The sequence below is a fragment of the Lissotriton vulgaris genome, chromosome 7 (genome assembly GCF_964263255.1).
Source record: "Lissotriton vulgaris chromosome 7, aLisVul1.2, whole genome shotgun sequence".
In the NCBI taxonomy this organism is placed as follows: Eukaryota; Metazoa; Chordata; class Amphibia; order Caudata; family Salamandridae; genus Lissotriton; species Lissotriton vulgaris.
The window spans coordinates 903611478-903635285 of record NC_141695.1 but is presented as its reverse complement, the minus strand read 5'-3'; the positions used below and the strand labels follow the sequence as shown (position 1 = coordinate 903635285).

Sequence of the window (23808 nt, the reverse complement as noted above, 5' to 3'; positions counted from 1 at the left end):
GGCGCATATCAAACACGCAGGCGTTACTTGCACGCTACGATAGGGCACACTATGACACCCTAGAAACACTTCTACAGCACTTGCCAGATCAGTATAAGGAGGGTGCAGAAATGCTGATTCAGGAGGGTAAACTCATTACCAATGCCTCCATCAAGTGTGCCCTAGATGTGGCTGATACCGCCTCACGAGCGATAAATACTAGCGTTCTGCTGCGCCGGCATGCATGGCTCAGAATATCAGGCTTTAAACCAGACATTCAGACCACCATCCTCAACCAAACAGTAAATCCAGACCACCTGTTTGGACCTGAAGTAGATGCCACACTCGAAAAGATGAAGGACACTGACACCGCTAAATCTATGGGTGCCCTTCAGTCCCAGCAGTTTCGGGGTGGTTCCTTTCGCCGCTCCAATAACAGAGGCACCTCAAGGGGTCAAGCGTCACAATCCACACAATTCTATAAGACTAACACCCAAACCTCATATACCAACAAAGGTAGGGGTGGATACCGTGGCAACAACGTCAAGGGCAGAGGACGTGGAAATAACAGCTCCAGGTCCTCCACCGCCAGCAAACAGTGACGCCTTGTCACTGCCCCCCGACCACACAACACCGGTCGGGGGGAGACTCCAGCAGTTCCTGCCCGTGTGGAGGTCCATCACCACGGACAGGTGGGTCAAATCTCTTATTCAGTACGGTTATTGTCTGGAACTCACTTCCATCCCACCAAACATACCTCCAAAAAACCGTCCTATGTCCGGCGAGCACTTGCACTTGTTGCAGCAAGAAGTTCAGGTCATGCTGCAAAAAGGGGCAATAGAGCTCGTTCCACTGCAGGAAAGGGGAACAGGGGTTTACTCCCTGTACTTTCTAATCCCAAAAAAGGACGGATCTCTCAGGCCCATCCTGGACCTCAGACCTCTCAACATGTACATTCTGTCAGAGCATTTTCATATGCTTACTCTGCAACAGGTTCTCCCACTGCTTCAGCAAGGGGACTTCCTGGCAACTCTGGACCTCAAGGATGCATATTTCCACATTCCCCTGCATCCTTCACACAGAAAGTATCTAAGGTTCACCATTCAAGACCAGCACTACCAATTCAAGGTTCTGCCCTTTGGGGTCACCACAGCGCCCAGGGTCTTCACAAAGTGCCTGGCGACAGTGGCGGCGCATCTAAGACGTCGGAAAATCCACGTATACCCCTATCTGGACGACTGGCTCATCCAAGCAAAGTCGCACAATCAGTGCGCCGACCACGTGTCCCAAACCATTCACCTTCTGCACGATCTGGGATTCTCACTGAATTACCCAAAGTCCCATCTCCAGCCCGCTCACATACGGCAGTATCTGGGCGCGACCATAAACACTCTGGTGGCTACTGCACAGCCAAATTCAGTGAGGATCAACAGCATTCTATCGCTGATTCAGAAATTCAGACCTCAACACTCACTTCCAGCACGAGTGTTCATGCAGTTGATCGGCATGATGGCCTCCTGCATCTCCACTGTCCCGCACACGAGACTACATATGCGCCCGCTTCAGGAGTGCTTAGCACGTCAGTGGACTCAGGCTCATGGGCAATTAAAAGACCTAGTGTTGGTGAGCGGTCGGGCATACAACTCTCTGCATTGGTGGAATCCACAAAACCTTTGCAAGGGCCGACCGTTCCAGGAGCCTGTGCCACAGATTATCCTGACGACGGACGCTTCTCTCCAGGGTTGGGGAGAGCATGTACTCCACTACACAGTGCAGGGACTATGGACATTACAGCAAAAGAAGATGCACATCAATGTGTTGGAACTGATGGTAATCTTCATGGCCTTAAAGGCGTTCAAAGTACATCTGTGCAACAAGGTCGTGTTGATCCGGTCGGACAACATGACGGCCATGTACTACATTCAGAAACAGGGAGGGACACACTCTCCACAGCTGTCTCATCTGGCTCAGAGCATGTGGAAGTGGGCCATTCAGAGGAACATCTTTCTCATGGCAGAACACCTCCCAGGCAAGGACAACCAGATGGCGGACCTGCTCAGCAGGCACAGCCACCAGATGCACGAGTGGGAGATACACCCATCAGTACTCCAGCCGTACTTTCAGACGTGGGGTCATCCAGAAATAGACCTGTTCGCCACAAGGGAGAACGCAAAATGCCAAAGCTTCGCCGCCAGGTTCCCACACCCGCAATCGCAGGGCAATGCGATATGGATGAACTGGTCAGGCAAATTTGCGTACGCTTTTCCCCCAGCACCCCTGATACCGCTGGTGGCACGCAAGCTCAGGCAGCACTCGATGACCCTCATCCTGGTTGCTCCAACGTGGGCTCGCCAACCATGGTACACCACGTTTCTGGAACTGTCCGTGGTACCGCATCAAAGGTTTCGCCCCACACCCAGCCTTCTGACGCAGAGCCATGGCGACATTCAGCACCCAGATCCGCAACAGCTCAACCTGGCGATCTGGCTCCTGAAGTCCTAGAGTTTGGCTACCTTAACCTTCCTCCGAATTGCATGGACATCATTCGGGAGGCAAGAAAGCCCACTACTAGAGCCTGTTATGCGGCCAATTGGAAGCGGTTTGTCATTTATTGTGCAAACCACAACATCAATCCACTAGATGCTTCCATTCAGAACATCATCTGTTACCTGTTTCATCTGTACCAGTGTAATTTGGCATATACTTCCATCCGCATTCACCTGTCTGCGATGGCCGCATACCTCCAGAATAGACAGCACCTTTCACTTTTCAAGGTGCCTGCTATCAAAGCTTTCCTGGAAGGACTCAAAAGGGTCATTCCACCACGGACCCCTCCAGCTCCAGAATGGAACCTCAATGTGGTTCTTACACGGCTGATGGGTCCTCCCTTTGAGCCACTACATTCCTGCGAACTTCAATTCTTGACTTGGAAGGTGGCTTTCCTAGTAGCAATTACATTGCTACGGAGGGTTAGTGAGCTGCAGGCCCTCACAATTCAGGAACCTTTCTTCCAGGTCCATGCGAACAGGGTAGTGCTCCGCACTAATCCTAAATTTCTACCCAAGGTTGTGTCTCAATTCCACATAAACCAAACAATTGAGTTGCCAGTGTTTTTCCAAAATCCTGAGTCACTGGCAGAGCGGATGCTCCACACCCTTGACGTCAAGAGGGCACTAATGTATTACATTGACAGAACCAAAGATTTTAGAAAGACTAAGCAGCTTTTCGTTGCCTTTGCGTCACACCACAAAGGTAACGCTATTTCCAAGGCTGGTATTGCTAGGTGGATCGTGAAATGTATTCAGATCTGTTATGCAAAAGCTAAACGTACTCTTACAATTCCACCAAGAGCCCACTCCACCAGAAAGTTGGGGGCCTCTATGGCCTTCCTTGGAAACATTCCCTTAGAGGACATATGTAGAGCAGCCACATGGTCTACCACACATACATTTACAAAACATTACTGTGTAGACGTGCACTCTAAACAGCAGGCAGCTGTAGGGCAGGCTGTTCTCAAGACACTTTTCCAAACTGCTGCAGCTGGCACGGGCGGCCGCCGCTAATGGAGGGACTGCTATGTATTCTATGCACAGATATGAATTCAGCAGCCCACATGCCTCGAACTGCAAATGCTACTTACCAGTATGCATCTGTTCTTGGCATGTAGGGCTGCTGACATTCATATCGCCCGCCCTCCTCCCCGGCGCCTGTAGCAGCTGCAGTATTTACATGCATTTCATGCCATGGTCATCACTCACAAAGTTCACTCCATCTCGGCCACAATGGCTAAAAACAATCTGGGGATGGAGTCGATGCCCATGCGCACTGTAGTCCAGGGGAGGAGCCACCTATCTCGTGATACTTCGAAGACTCTTCCAGGACAACAATGTGCAATCATCCGGACCCAACACTAGGCGGCGATCTATGCACAGATATGAATGTCAGCAGCCCTACATGCCAAGAACAGATGCATACTGGTAAGTAGCATTTGCAATTACCATGGACTCCCAAGTTATTAATGAATGCCCAAGGGGACAAATTAGCAAGATCATTCTTCATCACAATGAAAACTCTGCAATGCATCTTCCCCCAAACTGGGATTTCCACACAAGGTTGAAGCTTGTATCTCTCTTGTACTGTAATAACTGGATTACGCCAGTGGCCTCTACCACGGATCATCTTTATCAACTATGAAAAGACTAAAATGGAATCAGAACTCTGCTGCTGGATTACTCCTACCTATAAAGAAACAAGCCCACTTCTCCTCTGACTTCAGGGCCCTACATTGGTTACCAGTTGCCAGAAGATCCACCTTCAAGCTGCTTTGTATCACCCACAAAGAAATACATGAAAAAAGACTGCTTTTCATCAGGAATAAAATCGCCAAATACATTCATCAATGTAGCCTCCGCTCTACATTGGCACCTCGGCTCAAAATCCCACTATGCAAGGGAAAAACCATAGGTGGTACATCTTTCTCTGTTCATGCAGCCACATTATGGCATTTATTATCCCCAAACAAAAGATCCACGGATACGATCTTCTCTTCAGAAGACTAGTCAGTAATTGGCTTTTTCCTACATAACCACCATACTCCAATACTAATGTACAGCATATCCCTATGTATATAAACATGTGTGCATGTAGATAAGTGCATTTCTTTGTACAAATGTGTATAATTATGGTTTTTATATTATATAGATATCCTTCGGTCGACTTAACACTGTTAAATATATATATTATTCTATGCTTAACATGCATATAGGTTACTGCATAGTTTTCATATAAGTTACTTAAATAGATGCTTACGAGTCTGTTTTATTTATCGATCACAATGTCAATATGCTAATTTATTATCTACAAATGCTTCATTATTTGAATACTGAGGAAAATGTGAAATTTAAAAAAAATGCACAAATAAATTAGCTTAAAGTACAGCAACATTTGAAAGTCTGAGTATATAAAATACAACTTTAAATCTCGATATATTATCTTGCTTGTACATGTATACCCTCTCTATGTACTGATCTATTTAAATATTTATTACTTTACTCCTACTGCAGGAAAAAAAAACATTCGACTCTCTCTAATGCACTACCGTCTCACCCTATACCTCTCTCAATATATCCTCTACCTCATCCTAAACCTCATTTTACCACTATGATCTGCCTAATCTATTTCTAGAAACTTTTCCTTCCTCTAGCTCTCCTTTTACGTATGCCGAACCTGATCTTACTGCTATGCTCTCCCCAATAACACTTTCTCGACTCTTCCCTCCCTCCATTATCCTATTCAGTTAACAGACTTGCATGTCCACTGCTCAAATGAACTCCTGTTTCCCTATACTAATCCACCACTAATCCTTTTTGGGATCCAGAGTAGCGTGCTTAGAATCGTCAGGGGTAGTAAGCGCTATATAAATACAATTACAATACAAAATATGGTGTATTGTTTGGCTAGCCAGACCCATTTGACTATCACATGGGACAAGGCCATTGGTTTTGGTTTATGTTGCCTAGGGCATCCAACCCCAAAGTATTTGCAGACTGGGGGTTGGACATCCTAGTGGCAACTTCCCTCTTTGAGCATAGAAGGGCCTTGGCCAAAACTCCTTGTTATCCTTTGACTTATCACATCATTGCTAGCAAGAACCAAAATGGGTTATTGTGGGGTGTTTTTAGTGATGGAATTTGACTGAATAAATTATGTTGTACTTTCGACATGTTCCTGTCCCCACATTTTGAAGAGTAACTCTTTTAAATGTGTTTGCAGGAGAAGCAGCGCCATCAGCAAGAACAGCAGCTGCAACGGCATCTGACCAGACCTCCTCCTCAATACCAGGACCAGGCACAAAACTCCTATCCACAGCAGCAGGTTGGCCAATTCCCAGGTAGGACGAGTAAAGAATTTCTGATACATTTTGCCTTTCTATTACACTGGTTTTCTGATGGATACTTCTAATCACACGTTACTTGTGCATAGTCCCTAGGAGCTTAGAGGCCACAAGCTGATAAAATTACGCTTAGATAGAAAAGATTGTTACCAGAAATATACGTACAGAAGGTAAGTAACTTCTTCTTTAGTACACCTTGAATAAGCCCTTGAGAAGATCAAAAAAAGTCCGGCTACTTTAAAAAGTGCACAATTCTGTTGGCTCTCCAAGACTATGCCAAAGAGGCCCCGCCAGTTCATCCATCCACTTTCCATGAGACCACTTGGCATTGACGGGCTCAGAAAACTTTATCCAGAGAAAACTTGAGAGGCGACTATGGGAAGGGCACCTCCGCCTCCAGGCAATGACTTTCCTACCATTACCCATCCTCAGCCCTGCCCCACCCCTATCAAACAAAACCTTTCGGTAGAAGGATCAGGGTATTCCTTCCCTCAACGGCAGAAATTAATTTTGGTGAAATGGGTCTTGTCAGTTGTCCAGGATACTTGGAGTTGCAAAACACACCACCAAACATCCCACCCCACATATTCAGTCTGGAACATCAAAGTTTGCTGAAAGAGAAGGTTCAAGCATTTCTCAACAAGGGTGCTATAGAACCGGTTTTTCCACACCAAAGATGTCCAAGGACATGCTACTTGTACTTCCTCATTGCAAAATGCTTGAACACTAAAGCCTATCCTTCTGTTTTTTTTCTTTTTTTATAAATGTTTTTGTTTTTGCTTTCTACAAATACCCAGTGAAAACAAAACTGTCGAGCAACTGGTGCCATCATGCAGGCATCGTAGAAGGTGTATCTTTAACTTCCGGCCACACAGACATAAAGGAAAAAAAACACAGATAGACCCTGGACAGCATATATGTGGTACAGTGATAAACCCCTCATTTCGGTAGAACCTGTACTACTGGTGTGCCATTCATCGTTCCAGAAGACCTTTCAGTAATATTCATCCCATAGTATGTCCTCCACCAGCCCCAGACTGTATAAAAGTTACGGCGACAACCTCTACTCTGGTATGTCACCTTTTCGGCTGCCATGTAGAGATATATTCCCTGTCTCCATTCCTGTCTGAGGGGGCTTCAGATGCACCCCAATGCCTCTCTGTGTTCCTCTTGGCCACCACTAAGCCTAAAGCTCTGAACAGGAACCTGAAGCAAGGGAGGTCAACATCATTCGGGACACCCAATAGTATATATTTCGGGTCAAGTTGAATTTGTGTGTCTAATACACAGGAGAGCACCCAAGTGATAGTTGACCATTAATTCTGGGTAAGCGGCGTGCCCATATTATGTGCAAAAAAGACCATATTGCAGCATAAATTGCTCGCTATTGGTGCCCTGCCCATGGCATGCAGTCTGCTACTGACATAATGCACTGTGAAGGATTTTAAACGGTATGAGGAGCAGACGAGCCCCAATTGAAACCTCAAGTGGGTGCATCAGTTCCACCTCCCAATCAATAGCCTCAAACTCACCCAGGTCCTGCTGCCATCTCTCCTTGAGGCGGCCCGGGAAATCAGGCATGTTATTGTCTATTGTTCTATACGTCTGGGATATGGCATCTCTGTCCAGTTCCCCATTAGGATGCGTCCCTCGAAAGGGGCATATTCTAGCATTTCCCTCTCGCCAAGGCTCTCCGCTCACCACTCTTGGCGGAGTTGAGTGTGTTTCAAGAATTGAGTTGGGTGGTAATGGTAAACCCTCTGCGCCAAGGTAAAGGGCATATTGTCTCCCTCCTCAAGTACATCCCTGACTTTAGAGAGGCCAATAATGTCCCATGCCTTAAAGCCCTGCAACTTCGCCACCTCCTTCAAACATGTTCCTTTCCAATAGGGTGTTTCCCTTGTGATTTTGTGTGCCCATCCCAATATCTTGTTCGCCTTCACCCATGCAAATGTCACCTTTTTCTCTGGTGCTAGCCTATGGGAGCCCCTCCCTCCATAAAGGTAGTGTAGGTAAGAATGCTGTTCAAATCTGAACTTTGGATGCTCATGAGTGGCATAGACCCAATCATTGATATTAATGATGTGTGCCATTAAGTAATGACCCTAAATGTCAGAGTGCCAGCCCCCCATTGTATTGAGAGCATTGTAGTGTCCGGAGTGATATCCTGGGGTGGCCCACATCCCACAACAGTGTCCTCAATCCCTCATTAATTCTGGTGAATACTGTTTGGGAATTTGGAAAATGTGTATTTGGGCGTGTATAATTTTAAAGAGAGCAGCCTGCACCATCAACAAGAGGGAGAGACCACTCCACCTAGCAACATCAGTCTGAAAGTTAGACAACAACCGTCCCAGAGTCCAACGAATTGATAGATCTTCCAGAGGAGTTAAAAATATTCACAGATATTTAAATCCATCCTCTGTCACCCGAAGGCCCTATGGTAATTGTAGCGCGGCAGACTAAAGCCTATCCTTGACCTCAAGCTGGTAATTTATGCAGTCTGAGCATTTCAAGATGTTCTCAATGTAGAACATGTGCCCTGCACAGATCTCAAGAGTGCCTACTTTCCTATCCTCATCCATCTGGCACATCACCACCTTAGATTGGTTGCAAGTGGATAACACTATCAATTTAATGGATTACCTTGCTGGATCACAACAGCCCCAAGGATAATCACCAAATGTTTATCAGTGTTAGCAGGTCATCTGCTCTGCTATTCATGCCTAACCATATCTGGACTACTGGCTGATAAAGACCAGCAACACATTCCGTTAAAAAAAAAAAAAATTAAAACTTTCTTTGGGCATCCAAATGGTCACAAGCAATGGGTCAGTGGGGGGATCTAGTGTTGGTAGAGCTCAGAGTTCAGTCCGCATATTTTCATATGGTGGAAAAACAAAATATTTTCCCAGGCAGAACATTTATTAACCTGAAAAACAGGTAACCATTTCCATAGATTCCTCAGTTGCCGGGTGGAGAGCACAGCTGCACAGCCTGACCGTGCAGGCCTTGTGGACAGACCCATCAACAAAAGTGCATATCAATTTCTTGAACATGACGGCAGTCTACATGGCATGTAAAGCATATTATACTCTTTATTGTCGTGCACACTAGACTTGTGGGACAGCCCTTTGAACCATTACTGTCTTGCCAGATGTAGTTCCTCTTCTCGAAATTAGAATGTCTAGTAGCAATCACTAGTGAATGACTAGTTAGTGATTTGGAGGTTTTTTCATCCTGGTTCCTAGAGAGCAGGTCACCCAGATGAGAAATGCACGATTCCATGCCCCATTCTGCCTCACTCAGACCATTGTTTTGTGTTTTTTTTCACATCCTCAGTCAGCATCAAAAATCCATTCTCAAGACCAAGCAACAATCTTGCATTGTTATGTTATGTTATGTTATGTGATTTTTATTTGGCGCACAGATGCTCCAGCTAAGGAGCGTCCTGGCGCCCGACAAGGCAGCTACACAACACAACTAAACTATAAGCAACACAAGCATACAACTAAGGGAAAACCCTGTTTGGAGAAACCCAAAGTTGGACCTTGCACAATGAAAAGTAAAGTGTATTTAGGTATGCTTTGCTAAAGAAAAATGCTGTGTTCTTCCCCACTCGTGCCCTGTTTTGCTCCACTCGCCCACCTGTTGCTTTTCCCCACCCTATCTTCCAATATATGCCCCACCCACTGTATTGTTTCTCATGGCCCCCTTCCCTCCTACTCCACATTACGGTCTCTGGCCCGTGTTTCTCTCTTTATACATTTGACTCCAAGAGCACTTCCATTGGGTCAGTTTTTCAAGTGCTCCTTTATCTTTTTGTTTAAGCATTCCACAACGGTGCATATTTTCCTCCTATCTCCCTTGTTTTCTTCTCTTTCCCACTGTGTTGCTCTCCCTCTTGTGCCTGTGTGCTTCTCCCCTGCCCGCTCCTGTTGCCCTCTCACCTTGTTTACCTTTCCTCCCCTGTTCAACGTTATTTTATATCCCCTTTGTTTGTTTCCCTCCCACAACCTCCGTGTTGTTTAAACCTACCTTGCATGTTGCTTCTGCCACTGCATCCATCTTTAGTTCCCCGCCCTCTGTATTGCTTCTTTTGACCCACCCGGCTCCACGTTGCTTTCTCTCGCCCCTGTTTCTCTCTTTGCGCTCGAGTCCCTAAGAAGCTGAGGATATTTGGATTTGCTATGCCAGTGAGCAAATGACCGTCACAACTCATTTTTTGGATCAACTTTCCCAGGAAACAAATACTGCCGCTCCACAGCTGAAGGGGACCAAGAGCGCCGATACCTACAATCACAGCCTAGGGTGTCACACTGGAGAATGTCAGGCCCTCTGCTTTCTTTCAGTTAAGTGCACAACACCCATGTCCCCCGCCACCCATAAATCAACTGTGCTTCCGCCATCCCAGAGATGCTAAAAGTGAGTGCTGCAGAGGAGCTAAGTATTTGCTACTTCTTTCTGCTGCACAAGCTTTAGATTGGACTCCATAAACTCCAGTTTTGCATCATAACAATTTTTAGTTTTTGCCGACTAGACAGCTTTTAGTAGTCTGTAGTCAAAAGGCTGTTGTGGATCACAGTGCTTTTAAGTACGATGAAAAAGATGGGGTTTCAAAAAGGGGAATGGCCTGACTAATTAAGGGTGTGTCTTAAAACATTAATTGCAGCCTGTGCTTTACGCAAAGCATGCTGCCAGACCAGTCTTTAAGCACCTTTTTGTGAGTTTTCTGCTATTGCATCCATACATTTGACACCAAAAACGTATGCCTAAAATAAGCCTATGAGCTTGACTCCCAAGACCACGTTGCCTGTCCGAGAGCAACCCCCCAACCAAGGTGCCTCTTAGCCCCATTGACTAACGTTGGCACCCTGCAGCTTGACACCCTAGTGCCGCTTGTGGTGCCCTTTGAGTGCCAACCTGAACCTTGGGGAACTTTGTTTCTGCCCCCCAAACTCCAATCGTAAAACCTTCTACTTACCTGTAAACTAAACACTTCGTATTTCTCCATAGGACTGAATGGTGGGCTTTCTCTGAAAATTCTTTTAAGTGTTAAACTGCATCAAAAAGTAACTTAGTGCCCTGACAAGAGTTAGCCTGTTTAGCAATGTCCTGTGTTGCTTAAACTGTGCTAGGAGTGTGGTTCAGGCCAAACTAGAAAAGTAATCCAAAAGTAGTCTAAAAGTAATTTGAAGTGTTTTTGAACAGTTTACAAATCGTTTTCTCAACTGCAAAAGTAATCTAGATGTCCCTACAAAACCAGTGTTAACTATATTTTGAAAAGTAACATTTTATGAACAGTTTCCCTTACCTGCTACTAAGTAAATCTTGGTTATAGAAATAAAACAACAAAATACCTTTTTTTTTTTTTTTTTACAAACAGTTGGTCTGGATTTAATCTTTGAGTGTGTGACATCATTTCTTGCCCGAGTGTGTACAACAAATGCTTAACACTACCTTCTGATAAGCCTGACTGCTTAACCACACTACCACAAAACAGAGTAAGGTATTATCTGCTAGGTCTCTGGGGATCCACTGGACTCTGTGCACACTATACTTACTTTGGTATGGTATATACAGAGCCAGCTTCCTACACCTGCCATTTAATAGAAGTTTTTCCGAATTTGATACATAAAATAACTTGGAAACTTTGTAACGTTATGTTTGTGGCATGTGTGGCTGTAAATACACATGCCTTTACTTACTCCTGCCATCTAGTGTTTGGTCCAGATGTGTGCACGTTGTTTTGCTTCAAAGAAATCTTTCGAGTCATGAGGTAAAGTAACTCCTCCTCTTGGTTATAATGAGCATGGGTATCTACTCCGTTGTTAGATTGTTTTCTTTCCACCGTGGGGCGTGTATTACTGTGCTCCGGATCAAGACCGTTTCAGATTGCTTTTGGTTAGTAATCCACCCTTACCCGAGTCTATTGTTATCGAATGTGTTCCCATCTTTGCATTTCAAAATTTCGAAGACTTTCGCATGACAGATTGATGCGCTCCAACTGTGGCCTTTGTTCCTTGCTCTTTCGGGCCTACCTTTCCATTTCTTTGGCTTCGTCTAGAATGCCCTGCTGACGGAACGGCTTTTTTTCCGTTTCTGCCCAAGGTATCACGCTAAGTACCCGCAGACCAACCTTCACCAGTTCTGCAACCTGTGCTTGTCTCCCGCTCACAAGGACAGAGTCTTCGAGGCCCGCCAATCATTTTTGAATCAAGAAGAACTTATAGAACTGAAGGGCACGTCGCATGGAGATGCAGTGTCAGGAGGTAGATACCTGAAATCTTCGGGCAACACGATATCAAGGAGGAGAAACTCCACGAAACCTCTGCGGCTGAGGAAGAGAGTGTTTCCATGCAGGACTCCGACTTGGAGATCGATCTCCAAATGCAGGGTCTTCCACAGGGTCCCCATACTGAGAGTACTCACGTCCCCCATCCTGCCACCTCAGAAACTTGTTTGTTTCAACCGAACATAAGGGTGCCGGGCCACCAGTGGCAACAGGCCGTGGTGGACATCGAACAACAGCTCCGGCTGCCCGCCATCGGGCTCCGCACCAAAAGTACACACACAGCTGTCAGGTTCTGTACCAAACCGCCATCCACTTCCTCTGCTCCAGCCATGTCTGCATCGACCCCTTCAGCACCCAAACCTGTATTGGCATCGAACCTTTCAGTACCAGCACCAAAATCCTCTCCCAGCACTATGGTGGAGCCAGACCACACAGGGACGTCTCGATCCAAAATAAAAAAAAAAAATATATATATATATATATATATATATATATATATATATATATATATATATATATATATATATATATATATATATATTCCGACAAACAGGGGTACTGCTGACGAAAACTTTCTGGATCCAGTCTGACGCCTGGGGGTAATTCTAAGGTAAGGAATCTATCACTACGTGTTTCTTTCAGATCTTTCTCTTTTTAACAGGCATCAGCAAGTCACTTGCTTTCTGAATGGAAAGTGGATGCTTTGATTAAGGGGGCACCAACACTAATCTTTAATAGGATGCGGCCAGCCTTAAGCTGGATATATATATATATATATCCAGCTTAAGGCTGGCCGCATCCTATTAAAGATTAGTGTTGGTGCCCCCTTAATCAAAGCATCCACTTTCCATTCAGAAAGCAAGTGACTTGTGGATGCTTTGATTAAGGGGGCACCAACACTAATCTTTAATAGGATGCGGCCAGCCTTAAGCTGGATATATATATATATATATCCAGCTTAAGGCTGGCCGCATCCTATTAAAGATTAGTGTTGGTGCCCCCTTAATCAAAGCATCCACTTTCCATTCAGAAAGCAAGTGACTTGCTGATGCCTGTTAAAAAGAGAAAGATCTGAAAGAAACACGTAGTGATAGATTCCTTACCTTAGAATTACCCCCAGGCGTCAGACTGGATCCAGAAAGTTTTCGTCAGCAGTACCCCTGTTTGTCGGAAGGTGGCTTTGTGGGGCTTCGCGCCTGTCGTGGTCGCCACGATGACGTTGTGGCAGCTACTTAGACGCCGCCCTCTTGCGCTGATGTCAGTTCTTTCTTTTCCCGCGCCAGCAAGCGCAGATCCGCAGAGAGCGGTACCTCCAGGCACTTTTTGACGGAGTTTTTCGAGGCCTTTTTGTCTCTATTTTTCGAGTCGATCGACACCTGGTGCCATAGGGATGCCCGGCTTTAAGTCCTGCGGAGACTGTCATTGCATTATGTCAGTGACGGACCCGCACCGCATGCGTTTCTACTTCCTGGGGCACGACCACAACCCCAAGTCGTGCCCCGACTGCCGGCCAATGGTGCCGAAGACTTTTCGGGAGCAGTCCTGGAAGTTGCTTGAAATCCGGCAGTTGGCTCCGCGCCGTTCAAGGTCCCGGTCTCGTGGGAGGTCGAGGGCCACCACCATTGTTTGTCGCGTTTCACACTCGGGGTCAGGTAAGGCGAAACATCACCAACTGCCTAGCTCCCGCCTCTCAGGCTATCATCCCTTCCTGGACTGCAATAATCAACGCCTCCCTCCAACAGGGCTTGATACCTGACTCTTTTAAAGCCGGCCAAGTCGTCCCCATCTTAAAAAAACCTACGCTGGATCCTGCTTCCGCCGGCAACCACGGCCCCATATCAAACATCCCACTCCTAGTCAAAGTTCTGGATAAATGTGTGTAACAGCAGCTGAGCCGACACATCACCAACTTCCACCTTCTAGATGACTTCCAATATGGGTTCAGACCTGGACACTGCATTGAAACCACCCTCCTCCATATCGTGGATGACTCTCTCCAAGCCCTCAACCAAGCCAAAAACTGTCTCCTAATCCTCCTATATTCGGCATTTGATACAGTCAACCACAAAACACCCCTTGAACGCCTCAAACTCAAGATGGGTCTGGATGGCACCTTCCTCGAATGGTTTAGGCTCTTTCTCCAAAATCGCTCACAGAGTCCGCTCATCAACGGTAACCTATCCGCTCCCTCTCGGATCACGGTTTGAGTCCCACAAGGATCAACCCTTTCCCCTACCCCCTTCAATCTTTACCTTGAACCTCTCAGAGGTGCTACGCACCACCAATATCTCCTACCTCATGTATGCGGGCGACACACATCTACATTAAAATCTCTTCCCCTGGGGACATTCCCTCCCTTAATGAGGCCTTGAAGCTGACTGTTCACTGGCTCACCGCGAACCAGCTCAAACTTAAAGCAAATAAAACTGAGTTTCTTCTAATCTCCCCACCCAAAACCAATCCAGACATCCAAGAATGTATCAAGGCTATCACACCGCTAAACTGCCTTCCTACCATTGTAGACTCTGCGAAATCCCTTGGAATAACGCTTGACGGCAGCTTAAACATGCAGGGCCATATCAACTCGATGGCCAAAACCGCCAGATTTATTATTATTATTATTATTATTATTATTATTATTATTATATTTAAATTTGTAAAGCGCTCAGCTACCCGTAGGTTTCCCGGCGCTAACTCAGCAACTTCTAGGCACTGAGAAAAGGTGTTGATTAGATGAACGCAAAGTGCGGAGTGACAGTGTTGATGGACCAGAGATGTGAGATATGGTGGGGCGAAACCATTGTTTATTTTGTGCATAATGCAGAGTGCTTTGAATTTTGAGCGATTTTCAATGCGTAACCAGTGTAGTGTGCGGAGGGAGTTAGAGGTGGGGGCGGTATTGGGTAGTTTGCAGAGTAGTCGTGCTGCCATGTTCTGAATGGTTTGGAGTTTTCGGGTTACCTCTTTGCTGGCGCCCAGAAGAAGGATGTTACTATAGTCCAGTCTGGAAGTAATTAGAGCTTGGACAGCAGTTTTCTGGGTATCCACAGGCAGCATCCAGATGATTTTGCGCAGCCATTTAATGATTGTGATGCAGGTGGAAGAAGTTTTGATCACATGGCTTTTCATGGATAGCTGATTGTCAAAGAGCACTCCTAAGTTTCGAGCTGATTTAGAGGGAGTGGGTGGGGTGCCCATTTGGGCGGGCCAGTGTTGGGGTCCCCAGAGAGTGGTATTGTGTCCAATTCCATTCAGCTACCTAATCAACACCTTTTCTCAGTGCCTAGAAGTTGCTGAGTTAGCGCCGGGAAACCTACGGGTAGCTGAGCGCTTTACAAATTTAAATATAATAATAATAATAATAAATCTGGCGGTTTTGGCCATCGAGTTGATATGGCCCTGCATGTTTAAGCTGCCGTCAAGCGTTATTCCAAGGGATTTCGCAGAGTCCATTCAGTTGGAGTTTGTTGTCCAACATCCAGGCTGCGATGTTACTCAGTCCTGAACAGAGGGCGGATGAGTGGGCATAAGGGTCTGAGGAAAGGGAGTAGATGATCTGGGTGTCATCCGCGTAGGAGTAAATTGTGAGCCCAGCTTGCTCCGCAATAGACGCCAGAGGTCTGACTTATAAGTTGAAGAGTAAGGGGCTTAGGATGCAACCCTGTGGTACTCCATACGCAGATGTGAAGGTTTGAGAAGCAGCAGAGGAGGAGAAGACTTGGAAGGTGCGGTTAGATAAGAAGCTAATAAGCCAATTGAGAGCAGAGCCAGTGATGCCTGATGATCGAAGGGCGTTGATGAGGATGGGATGGGAAACCGTATCAAATGCGGCACTCAAATCCAGCAGGATGAGTGCCACGGTTTCCCCCCTGTCGACTCTATAGCGGATGCTTTCTGAGACTCCCAACAAGGTAGATTCTGTTGAGAAGCCGGCTCTGAAGCCTGACTGTGATGGATGTAGGATTCTGTTTAGCTCAACATGGGTGGAAAGTTGAGAGTTAATGTTTATCTAAAATTTTAGAAAATACTGGGATAAGTGAGATGGGGCGGAAGTTGGCCAGAATGCTGGGATCCGCATTAGCCTTTTTTAATAGAGGCATTACCATCGCATGTTTCCATGCGGGAGGTACCGTGGCTTCTTTTAGAGAGGAGTTTAGAAGCTCCATGATGAGTTCAAGGGAGGTATTGTCCAGTTTTTTTAGAATTTGAGGAGGAATAGGGTCAAGTGACCCTTCACCTGAGTTACCTAAAAAACCTGAAACTCTTCCTCGACACTTCTGACCAAAAAACGGCAATCCAGGCCCCAGTCCTTTACAGACTCAAATATGGATGCTCTACTCTCTACCAAGCTATGGAAATCCCCTCTGCTACCCCACACAGCCGCCTGACGTCTATCCCTGCCCAACTGTGCTGAAGCAGAAGGGATGGCACTCCGTCGGGAAGACCTTCTTGGTCTCTGCAAATTTACCATAGCGCCTCAGTGGGACGACATAATATTGAATCTCCGGGAATCGGTCACTAACATAGGGTGCCCACATGTACTAGCCGAGGCGGATATTCTCGGCCCATCCTCCGCCCCTATGGGCTCTGAGTAGCCCTGAATTCCAAAACACCCTGACCTTTTGGTTATAGAACCTCATCCCTGAGTCCTGATTGATCCAGCCCCCCTCTCGTGTGCACTAAATGAGGCGGCAGGTCTCAAGCGACTCTTACCCTCTCTTGTTCTATGTTGTCCTCCTTTTGTTGCAGCCTATGTTTACAGTTGATGCAATTTGTACCATGTCTGACTTATCTACACATCTAGCAGTGGTACGACCTGCTTCTTCTTTTTTTATTATTTTTTTTTTTTTTTTAACTCCGATGCGCCCCCTGATAGGCGCGGTCTTTGGAATCCTTGTAGTCATTGTTATGCAATTTACCTGCTACATCCTCTCCTGTTGAGAGCTTGATTATATGCTACTGCCAAACATTTATTCACAATAAATGGGCATTGCTCAGAGTGTACCTAAAAATGTGCAAAATGCTAATAAAAAGATTTAAACAAAAATGTATGCTCTACTCTCGCAGGGCTACCCAAGAGCTCTCTGGCCCCTTTGAAAGCCTGCCTCAACGCCGCCAGCAGACTCCTAACTGACTCAAAGAAATTCGACCACATCTCTCCCCACCTTAAAAACTCTGAACTGGCTTCCCCTTGAGGCCAGAATCCAACTTAAACTGGCCTGCATTACTCACAAGTCTCTTTACTCCAATTCCCCTGCATTTCTCTCCAAGAAACTCGTGATATCTGGAGGAGCCAGAAACTCCCCATCTGCCAGAGACCTTTTTCTCCAACCAGCACGCTTCCGGGAAAAAAAACTAGCCTTCTCTGGGGCCGCTCCAAGAATATGGAACTCTCTCCCAGCCGCCACCAGAAGACTTCTGTCTTTGGCACGCTTTAAAAAGTAGACCAAAACGTTCCTAATGGGCAAATTCCTCACATAACGATCATATTACAATCACCTCAACGATCTGTTCCTCCCACCACTTCGGCATTATCCATGACTTTTACGATTGATACCTACCCTGCACTCCTGGGCATCCCACCTAAGAGTTTGAGACTGCGTGCCTTCTTGTTTAATGTATCTACCTATTTTTTTTAATCCCAAAAGTATCCGGGACTTTGTACTGCTTGTTTTTGATTTTATATTGTATTTACCTATTTTTACCCCAATAGTACCCTCCCCTTCTAAATCTATTGTATACCACCATTCAATCTTTTAAAGCGTTCTGATACCTCACTGGACTTGTTTGCACTTTTTAAAACCTTTGAAATAAATAAGCAAGAAGTCGATCAAGAGTCATCGTATCCGCCTTCCCTTTGCGGCTGAGGGTGCAGGTGGTGCCTTCCCAGCGGATCCGGCAGATCATACGCAGTCGGTCGGCCTACCCACCCTTTCCGGGTTCGTCGGCGACTCCGGCCCAGCTGCAGGAATTTCTGTCAGCCATGGCCCGCCTCTTTAGGCCGTCGGCCCCTGCCGGGCTTAACTGTGGGCCCTCGCCCTTCTCTGCCGGTGGATCCGGCATTGCTGTCGACTCCGGTGCCGCAGGTCCCCCAAGGATCCAGGCCTGGCTGCCGGTCGACGCCGGTTGACCTTGTGACACTTCCTCCTACGTCGCCCGTGCCCCCGGACGACGCCGTCCCCAGTTTCAGCCCTGATGTGGACAGCGTCTCTCGTCGCCGATTCCGACACCGATGGGGCCTTTCTACACCTATGTCCATCCTCCTTATTTTCGGCCTGTTCATCAACCTTCGGAAGAAGGGCAGGACTGGGAGGGGTCGGAGGACCCTCTCACAGCACAGTGTGAGTTTGACCCGGACTGGGCAGAGGAACCGGGGATGCCAGTGGTCTTGATACCTCTCCTGACCATGGTATGCTAACTCCTCCTACCGTGGCTATGGAAGAGTGTGCAAGTTACGCAGTGGTGTTGCATAGGGCGGCCGAGGCTCTCCACCTCGAACTCGCTACAGTGGCCATACAGTGGCCGTCCGGACTAAGCTCCTGACAGAAGTGCTTTAGCCAGCAGCTACCTCTGCGGAGCCACTGCTGCCTTTTAATGATGCACTTTCAGACGTTCTTTTGGGCACTTGGTCCAGGTCCAGCACAGGGGCTCCTGTTAGATAGGAGCGTGGCCAAAGACATCGCCTGGCCCTGAGCGACACCATTTTCCCTTCTCAATACCCGACCCCTGAGAGCTTGTTTGACAACGCCTTTGAGTCCCCAAGCGCATTCCCTTCCACACCACTGGACAGGGAACCAAGAAACTGGAGCAGTTCAGTAAGAAGATTTTTTCTTCCGTCAGTTCGGGGCTGCGATCTGTGAACACTGCTTGCTTCTTGGGCCGTTATTCCCTGTCTGTGTGAGATACAGTGGCACAAGTGCTGCCTCAGTGTCCGGAGGAGGCCCAGACAGTGCGATCTCAAACTATTGCTGAAGGGAGAGATGCAGCAAAGTTCACGATTCGATGTGACTTTGACACTGCCGACAAGCTGGCAGGGCGATTTTCCACGACAGTGGCGATCCGTCGCCACGCCTGGCTAAGGACTACCGGTTTCCCTGATGGACATTGCCTTTGATGGCATTCACCTTTTTGGCAACAAAGCAGACAGTGCGTTAGAGCGCTTTAAGGACTCGCGGGCTACGGCCAAGTCCATGGGCCTTTCCGCCACACACCCTCTTCCACCATCTGCTTTTCGCTCCTTTCGTGGCCACGGAAGGGGCGCCCAACACGTTCGCTTCAGAGTCACTGGCCTGCACAGCAACAGTCTCGGAGCGGATGTGGAATCCGCAGAGGCGGGTCAGGGTGCCAGCGGGCGGGTCAGTCCACCTCCACCCCAGCCACCACTCCCTCCAAACCTTCCTAGTCCAGTCTTTCAGGCCATCAAACACCAGTGGGCAGCAGGATTCACCATCACCTCCCCCACTGGCACACCATCACTTCGGATAGGTGGGTTTTACAAATAGTCCGAAGGGGCTACTCCCTCCCCTTGGAGGCTACCCCACCAGCAATGCCACCCCAGTACCACCGCATGTCGGGGATGACTTGGTACTTATTCAACAGGAAGTCGCAGCCCTCCTGGCCAAGGGGGCCAGCGAGCGCGTTCCAGTGTCAGAAGTAGGACGTGGTAGTTATTCCCACTACTTTCTGGTACCAAAGAAGGACAAGGGCCTGCGTCCTATCTTGGACCTCAGGGACGTCAATCGCTTCCTCCAGAAGGAGAAGTTCAAGATGTTAACTCTGGCTCAGGTCTTGTCTGCCTTCGACCCTGGAGACTGGATGGTAGCGTTGGACCTGCAGGACTCATATTTCCACATTCCCATCCTGCCGGCCCACAGACGTTACCTGTGGTTCACGGTAGGCCACAAGCACTTTTAGTTTACCGTGCTCCCCTTTGGCCTTACCAGTGCCCCTTGGGTGTTCACGAAAGTGATGGCGGTGGTCGCAGCTCATCTGCGCAGATCAGGGGATCCAGTCTTCCCCTATCTCGACGACTGGCTGTTGAAGGCGGGCTCGCCCCGGACAGTCGTGTCCCACCTCCAGACTACTGCTTACCTCCTGCATTTGCTGGGGTTCTCCATCAATGTGCCGAAGTCGCACCTGATTCCCTCTCAGAAGCGCCTCCTAATCGGAGCGGTTCTGGATACAATGCACTTTCGGGCCTATCCTCCCGAACAGCGAGTCCAGGATATTCAGGCTAGGATTCCGATCTTTCAGCCTCTTTCCTGGGTTTCGGTCAGGATGACCCTGAATCTGCTGGGCCTCATGGCCTCCTGCATCCTGCTGGCCAGATGGCATATGTGGGCTTTGCAGTGGGACCTTAAGTTCCTGTGGGCGCAGCATCGGGGGGAACCTGTCCGATTTACGTCCAGATCTCAGAGGGCACTGCACACCAGCTGCAGTGGTGGCTCACGAACCGGCATTGGGTCAATGGCAGATCCAAACCGGAGCACACAATGGTGATGGATGCGTCCCTCTGGGATGGGGGGGGGGGGGGCCACATGAGAGAGGCGGAGATCATAGGCCTCTGTATCCGGCGGAGTCCAGGCTCCATATCCACGTTCTGGAACTTCGGTCGCTACGACTTGCACTGAAGGCATTCCTTCCCTCTGTCAAGGGGAGAGTAGTGCAGGTGTTCACAGACAACACCACTGCCATGTGGTACTGCAACAAACAGGGCGGGGTCGTGGACACTGTCAAGAGGCCCTCCACCTCTGGACATGGCTGGAACATCAGGGGATTTCCCTGGTGGTTCAACACCTTGCAGGTTCACTGAACGCCAGGGCGGACGAACTCAGCCGCAGGTGCATGAGGGATCACGAATGGCGTCTTCACTCGGACGTGGCGCAAGGTCTCTTTCAATAGTGGGGAGAGCCTTGGTTAGATCTATTCGCACCGAAGAGAACGCGCAATGTCGGCAGGTTCGAGGCATGTGGGCTGCTGAATTCATATCTGTGCATAGATCGCCGCCTAGTGTTGGGTCCGGATGATTGCACATTGTTGTCCTGGAAGAGTCTTCGAAGTATCACGAGATAGGTGGCTCCTCCCCTGGACTACAGTGCGCATGGGCATCGCCTCCATCCCCAGATTGTTTTTTTTCCGCCATTGGGTTCGGATGTGTGTCGGTTCCCTCTGTCGGAACCGATAGTTGTTAACTCTCTTTACTCGAGACCAAAAGGTCTTTAGGCTTGGCGCCGGTATCGTTTTCGTTCGGGTCTTACTGTTACTTCAGCTCCGAACTCTTGCTGCCCTTCCGCGTGCTGTCGGCGCGGACGGGCCTACACGGCGCTCCAGACATGGAACGGACGCCGTTTAAACAGTGCCCGGTGTGCAACTCGAAATACTCGCACCTCGACGTGCACCCAGTGTGCAACACTTGTCTGTCGCCGGACCATGACGAGGCCAGGTGTATGGCCTGCTCCAGGTTCCGGTGCAAAAAGACCCTCAAGATTCGTCGCGCTGCGAGACTCCAGGCCCAGATGTCTGCGCCCCCGCCGGACGACATCTTCGAAGTAGACGTCGGAGACGACGATGTCCAACAGGTTTCGGACTCTAGCCCTGCGTCCGAGGAGGGTGCCTACGACGCAGGAGACGAGGAGTTTGACGAAGCCGGCGACGAGGTAGGGGACGACGATGGGGCCATTGCCACCGTGGGGGATAGCTCGGAGAAAGAGCATCCCCAAATTGACTCAGGGGTCGACCCCCTTCCTGCGGCCCGGGTCGAGGGATCGCCTTCGGGCCTTACCCAAGACCTCGTTCCTAGTCCAGCAGCCCCGCCTCCGGGCCCGGCCACGGACATTTTGCAAGTGCCACTCCCGTTTCCGAAAACGAAAGTGAAGCCTTCGGGATCTGCAGCTCCGGCTCCAAAACCGAAAGTGAAAGCTGTACTAAAGGCTCTGGAGGAGTCAAAGCCTAAGAAAACCAAAATGGCCGACATGGAGAGTCACGCCAAGATGGCCGACCCGATGGCCTCGGGGTCGATGCCGAAGGCGAAGTCGACCGACGCAGCTGCGTCGGCGCCGAAGATAGTCGCGGTCGTTGACCCGAAGAAGGCTTCGAAGAAGCGTCAAGGCGATCCCAAGGCTCTGGCTGCGCCGGCTCCGGCCGTCGGGGCCAAGGACGGCGCAGCGTCGGCTCCGAAGACGGGACCTCTCGCCAACACCACTCCCAAGACTGGGAAGTCGCCCAAGCCGGTCAAGCCCTCTCCAGCCCTTTCGAAGAAGGTCGAGGAGTCCTTGCAACGGATTCGGAAGGTATCTGTCCTTCCCGAACAGGAGGAGGGGGTGTTGAAGCCCGCACTGAAGCCGTCAAAGGCGCAAACGCCTATCCGCTTCACCCTGCCGCCGAAGTCGACGCCGAAGGCCTTCGCTTCGAAGCATGGGGCAGGCGTGCCCTCGAAGGAGGTGTCGACGCCCAATGCGTCTTCAATGGTGCCAACGCCTCGGCTCCAGCCACTTGCGGAGGAAGAGCGTCGTGAGGTCATCATCGACGCCAATACCGGGAAACTGTCCCTCCTCAAAAGAAGAATCACCACGGAGCCGTTGTTGGAACCTTTTCGGATTCCTCTCAAGAACAAGAAGGGCTCTGCGGGTACTTCAGCACCTATGGAGCCGGCGTCTCCAAAAGACTTGCCGCGTTCACCGACTCCTTCTACCGCAGGTGATGGTGACGAAGAGGAGGTCGAGTACAACTATCCAGCGTACTCGGATCCGGAGGAGGAACATGAACCTTGGACTGCCGGAGGCGACCCCGAGGACCCGCAGTCGGGTCAAGAACCGCAGCTCTTTGCGGCGAAAACATCGCCGACTGAGGACTCTGCAGCCTTCAACGCTTTGATCGAGAGAGCTGCAGCTAACCATGATGTCGAGCTGCACTCCGACCCTGTGGATGTGGACTTTTTATTTGACACTTTCTCAGTGGCTGAAAAGTCAATCAAGACTCTGCCAATGCTCAAAGGAGTGCTCAAGCACGCGCAGGAGGTCTTCAAGGAGCCCACTCGGGCGCGTGTCATCAATCCACGCATTGATAAGAAATATAAGGCAGCGCCCTCGGATCCAACATATATCAAGGGACACTTGCCACTGGACTCTTTGGTGGTATCCAACGCTCGCAAGAGGGCGAACTCACAGACAACTGGTGACGCTCCTCCCCCAGACAAAGAGTTGAAAATATTGAGGCCTCAGGGAAACGGATTGCCGCACAAGCAGCAAACATTTGGCGCATATCAAACACGCAGGCCCTACTCGCACGATACGATAGGGCTCATTACGACACCCTAGAAGCACTGCTCCAGCACTTGCCTGACCAATACAAGAAGGCAGGGGAAATGTTAATTCAAGAGGGAAAGCTCATTACAAACGCTTCCATCAAATGTGCGCTAGATGTGGCTGATACGGCCTCCAGGGCAATCAACACCAGTGTGTTGCTCAGAAGGCATGCATGGCTTCGGATCTCTGGGTTTAAACCTGATATACAAACAACCTTCCTCAACCAGACGGTTAATCCTGACCATTTGTTTGGTCCCGAGGTTGATGCGACGCTTGAGAAAATGAAAAAAGATACAGACACTGCTAAGTCAATGGGGGCCCTCCAGTCTCAGCAGTTT

General features: G+C 48.7%; 1 protein-coding gene across 1 annotated transcript in view; it reads left to right on the top strand.

The window, feature by feature from the left end:
* The window catches only part of MAML1 (mastermind like transcriptional coactivator 1), a 185427-nt gene that overhangs the window by 135258 nt on the left and 26361 nt on the right, over positions 1–23808 (top strand). Inside the window, exon 4 of the mRNA XM_086931342.1 lies at positions 5752–5869. Within this exon, the coding sequence (XP_086787468.1) occupies positions 5752–5869 (118 nt within the window). The remainder of the gene's footprint in view (positions 1–5751; positions 5870–23808) is intronic.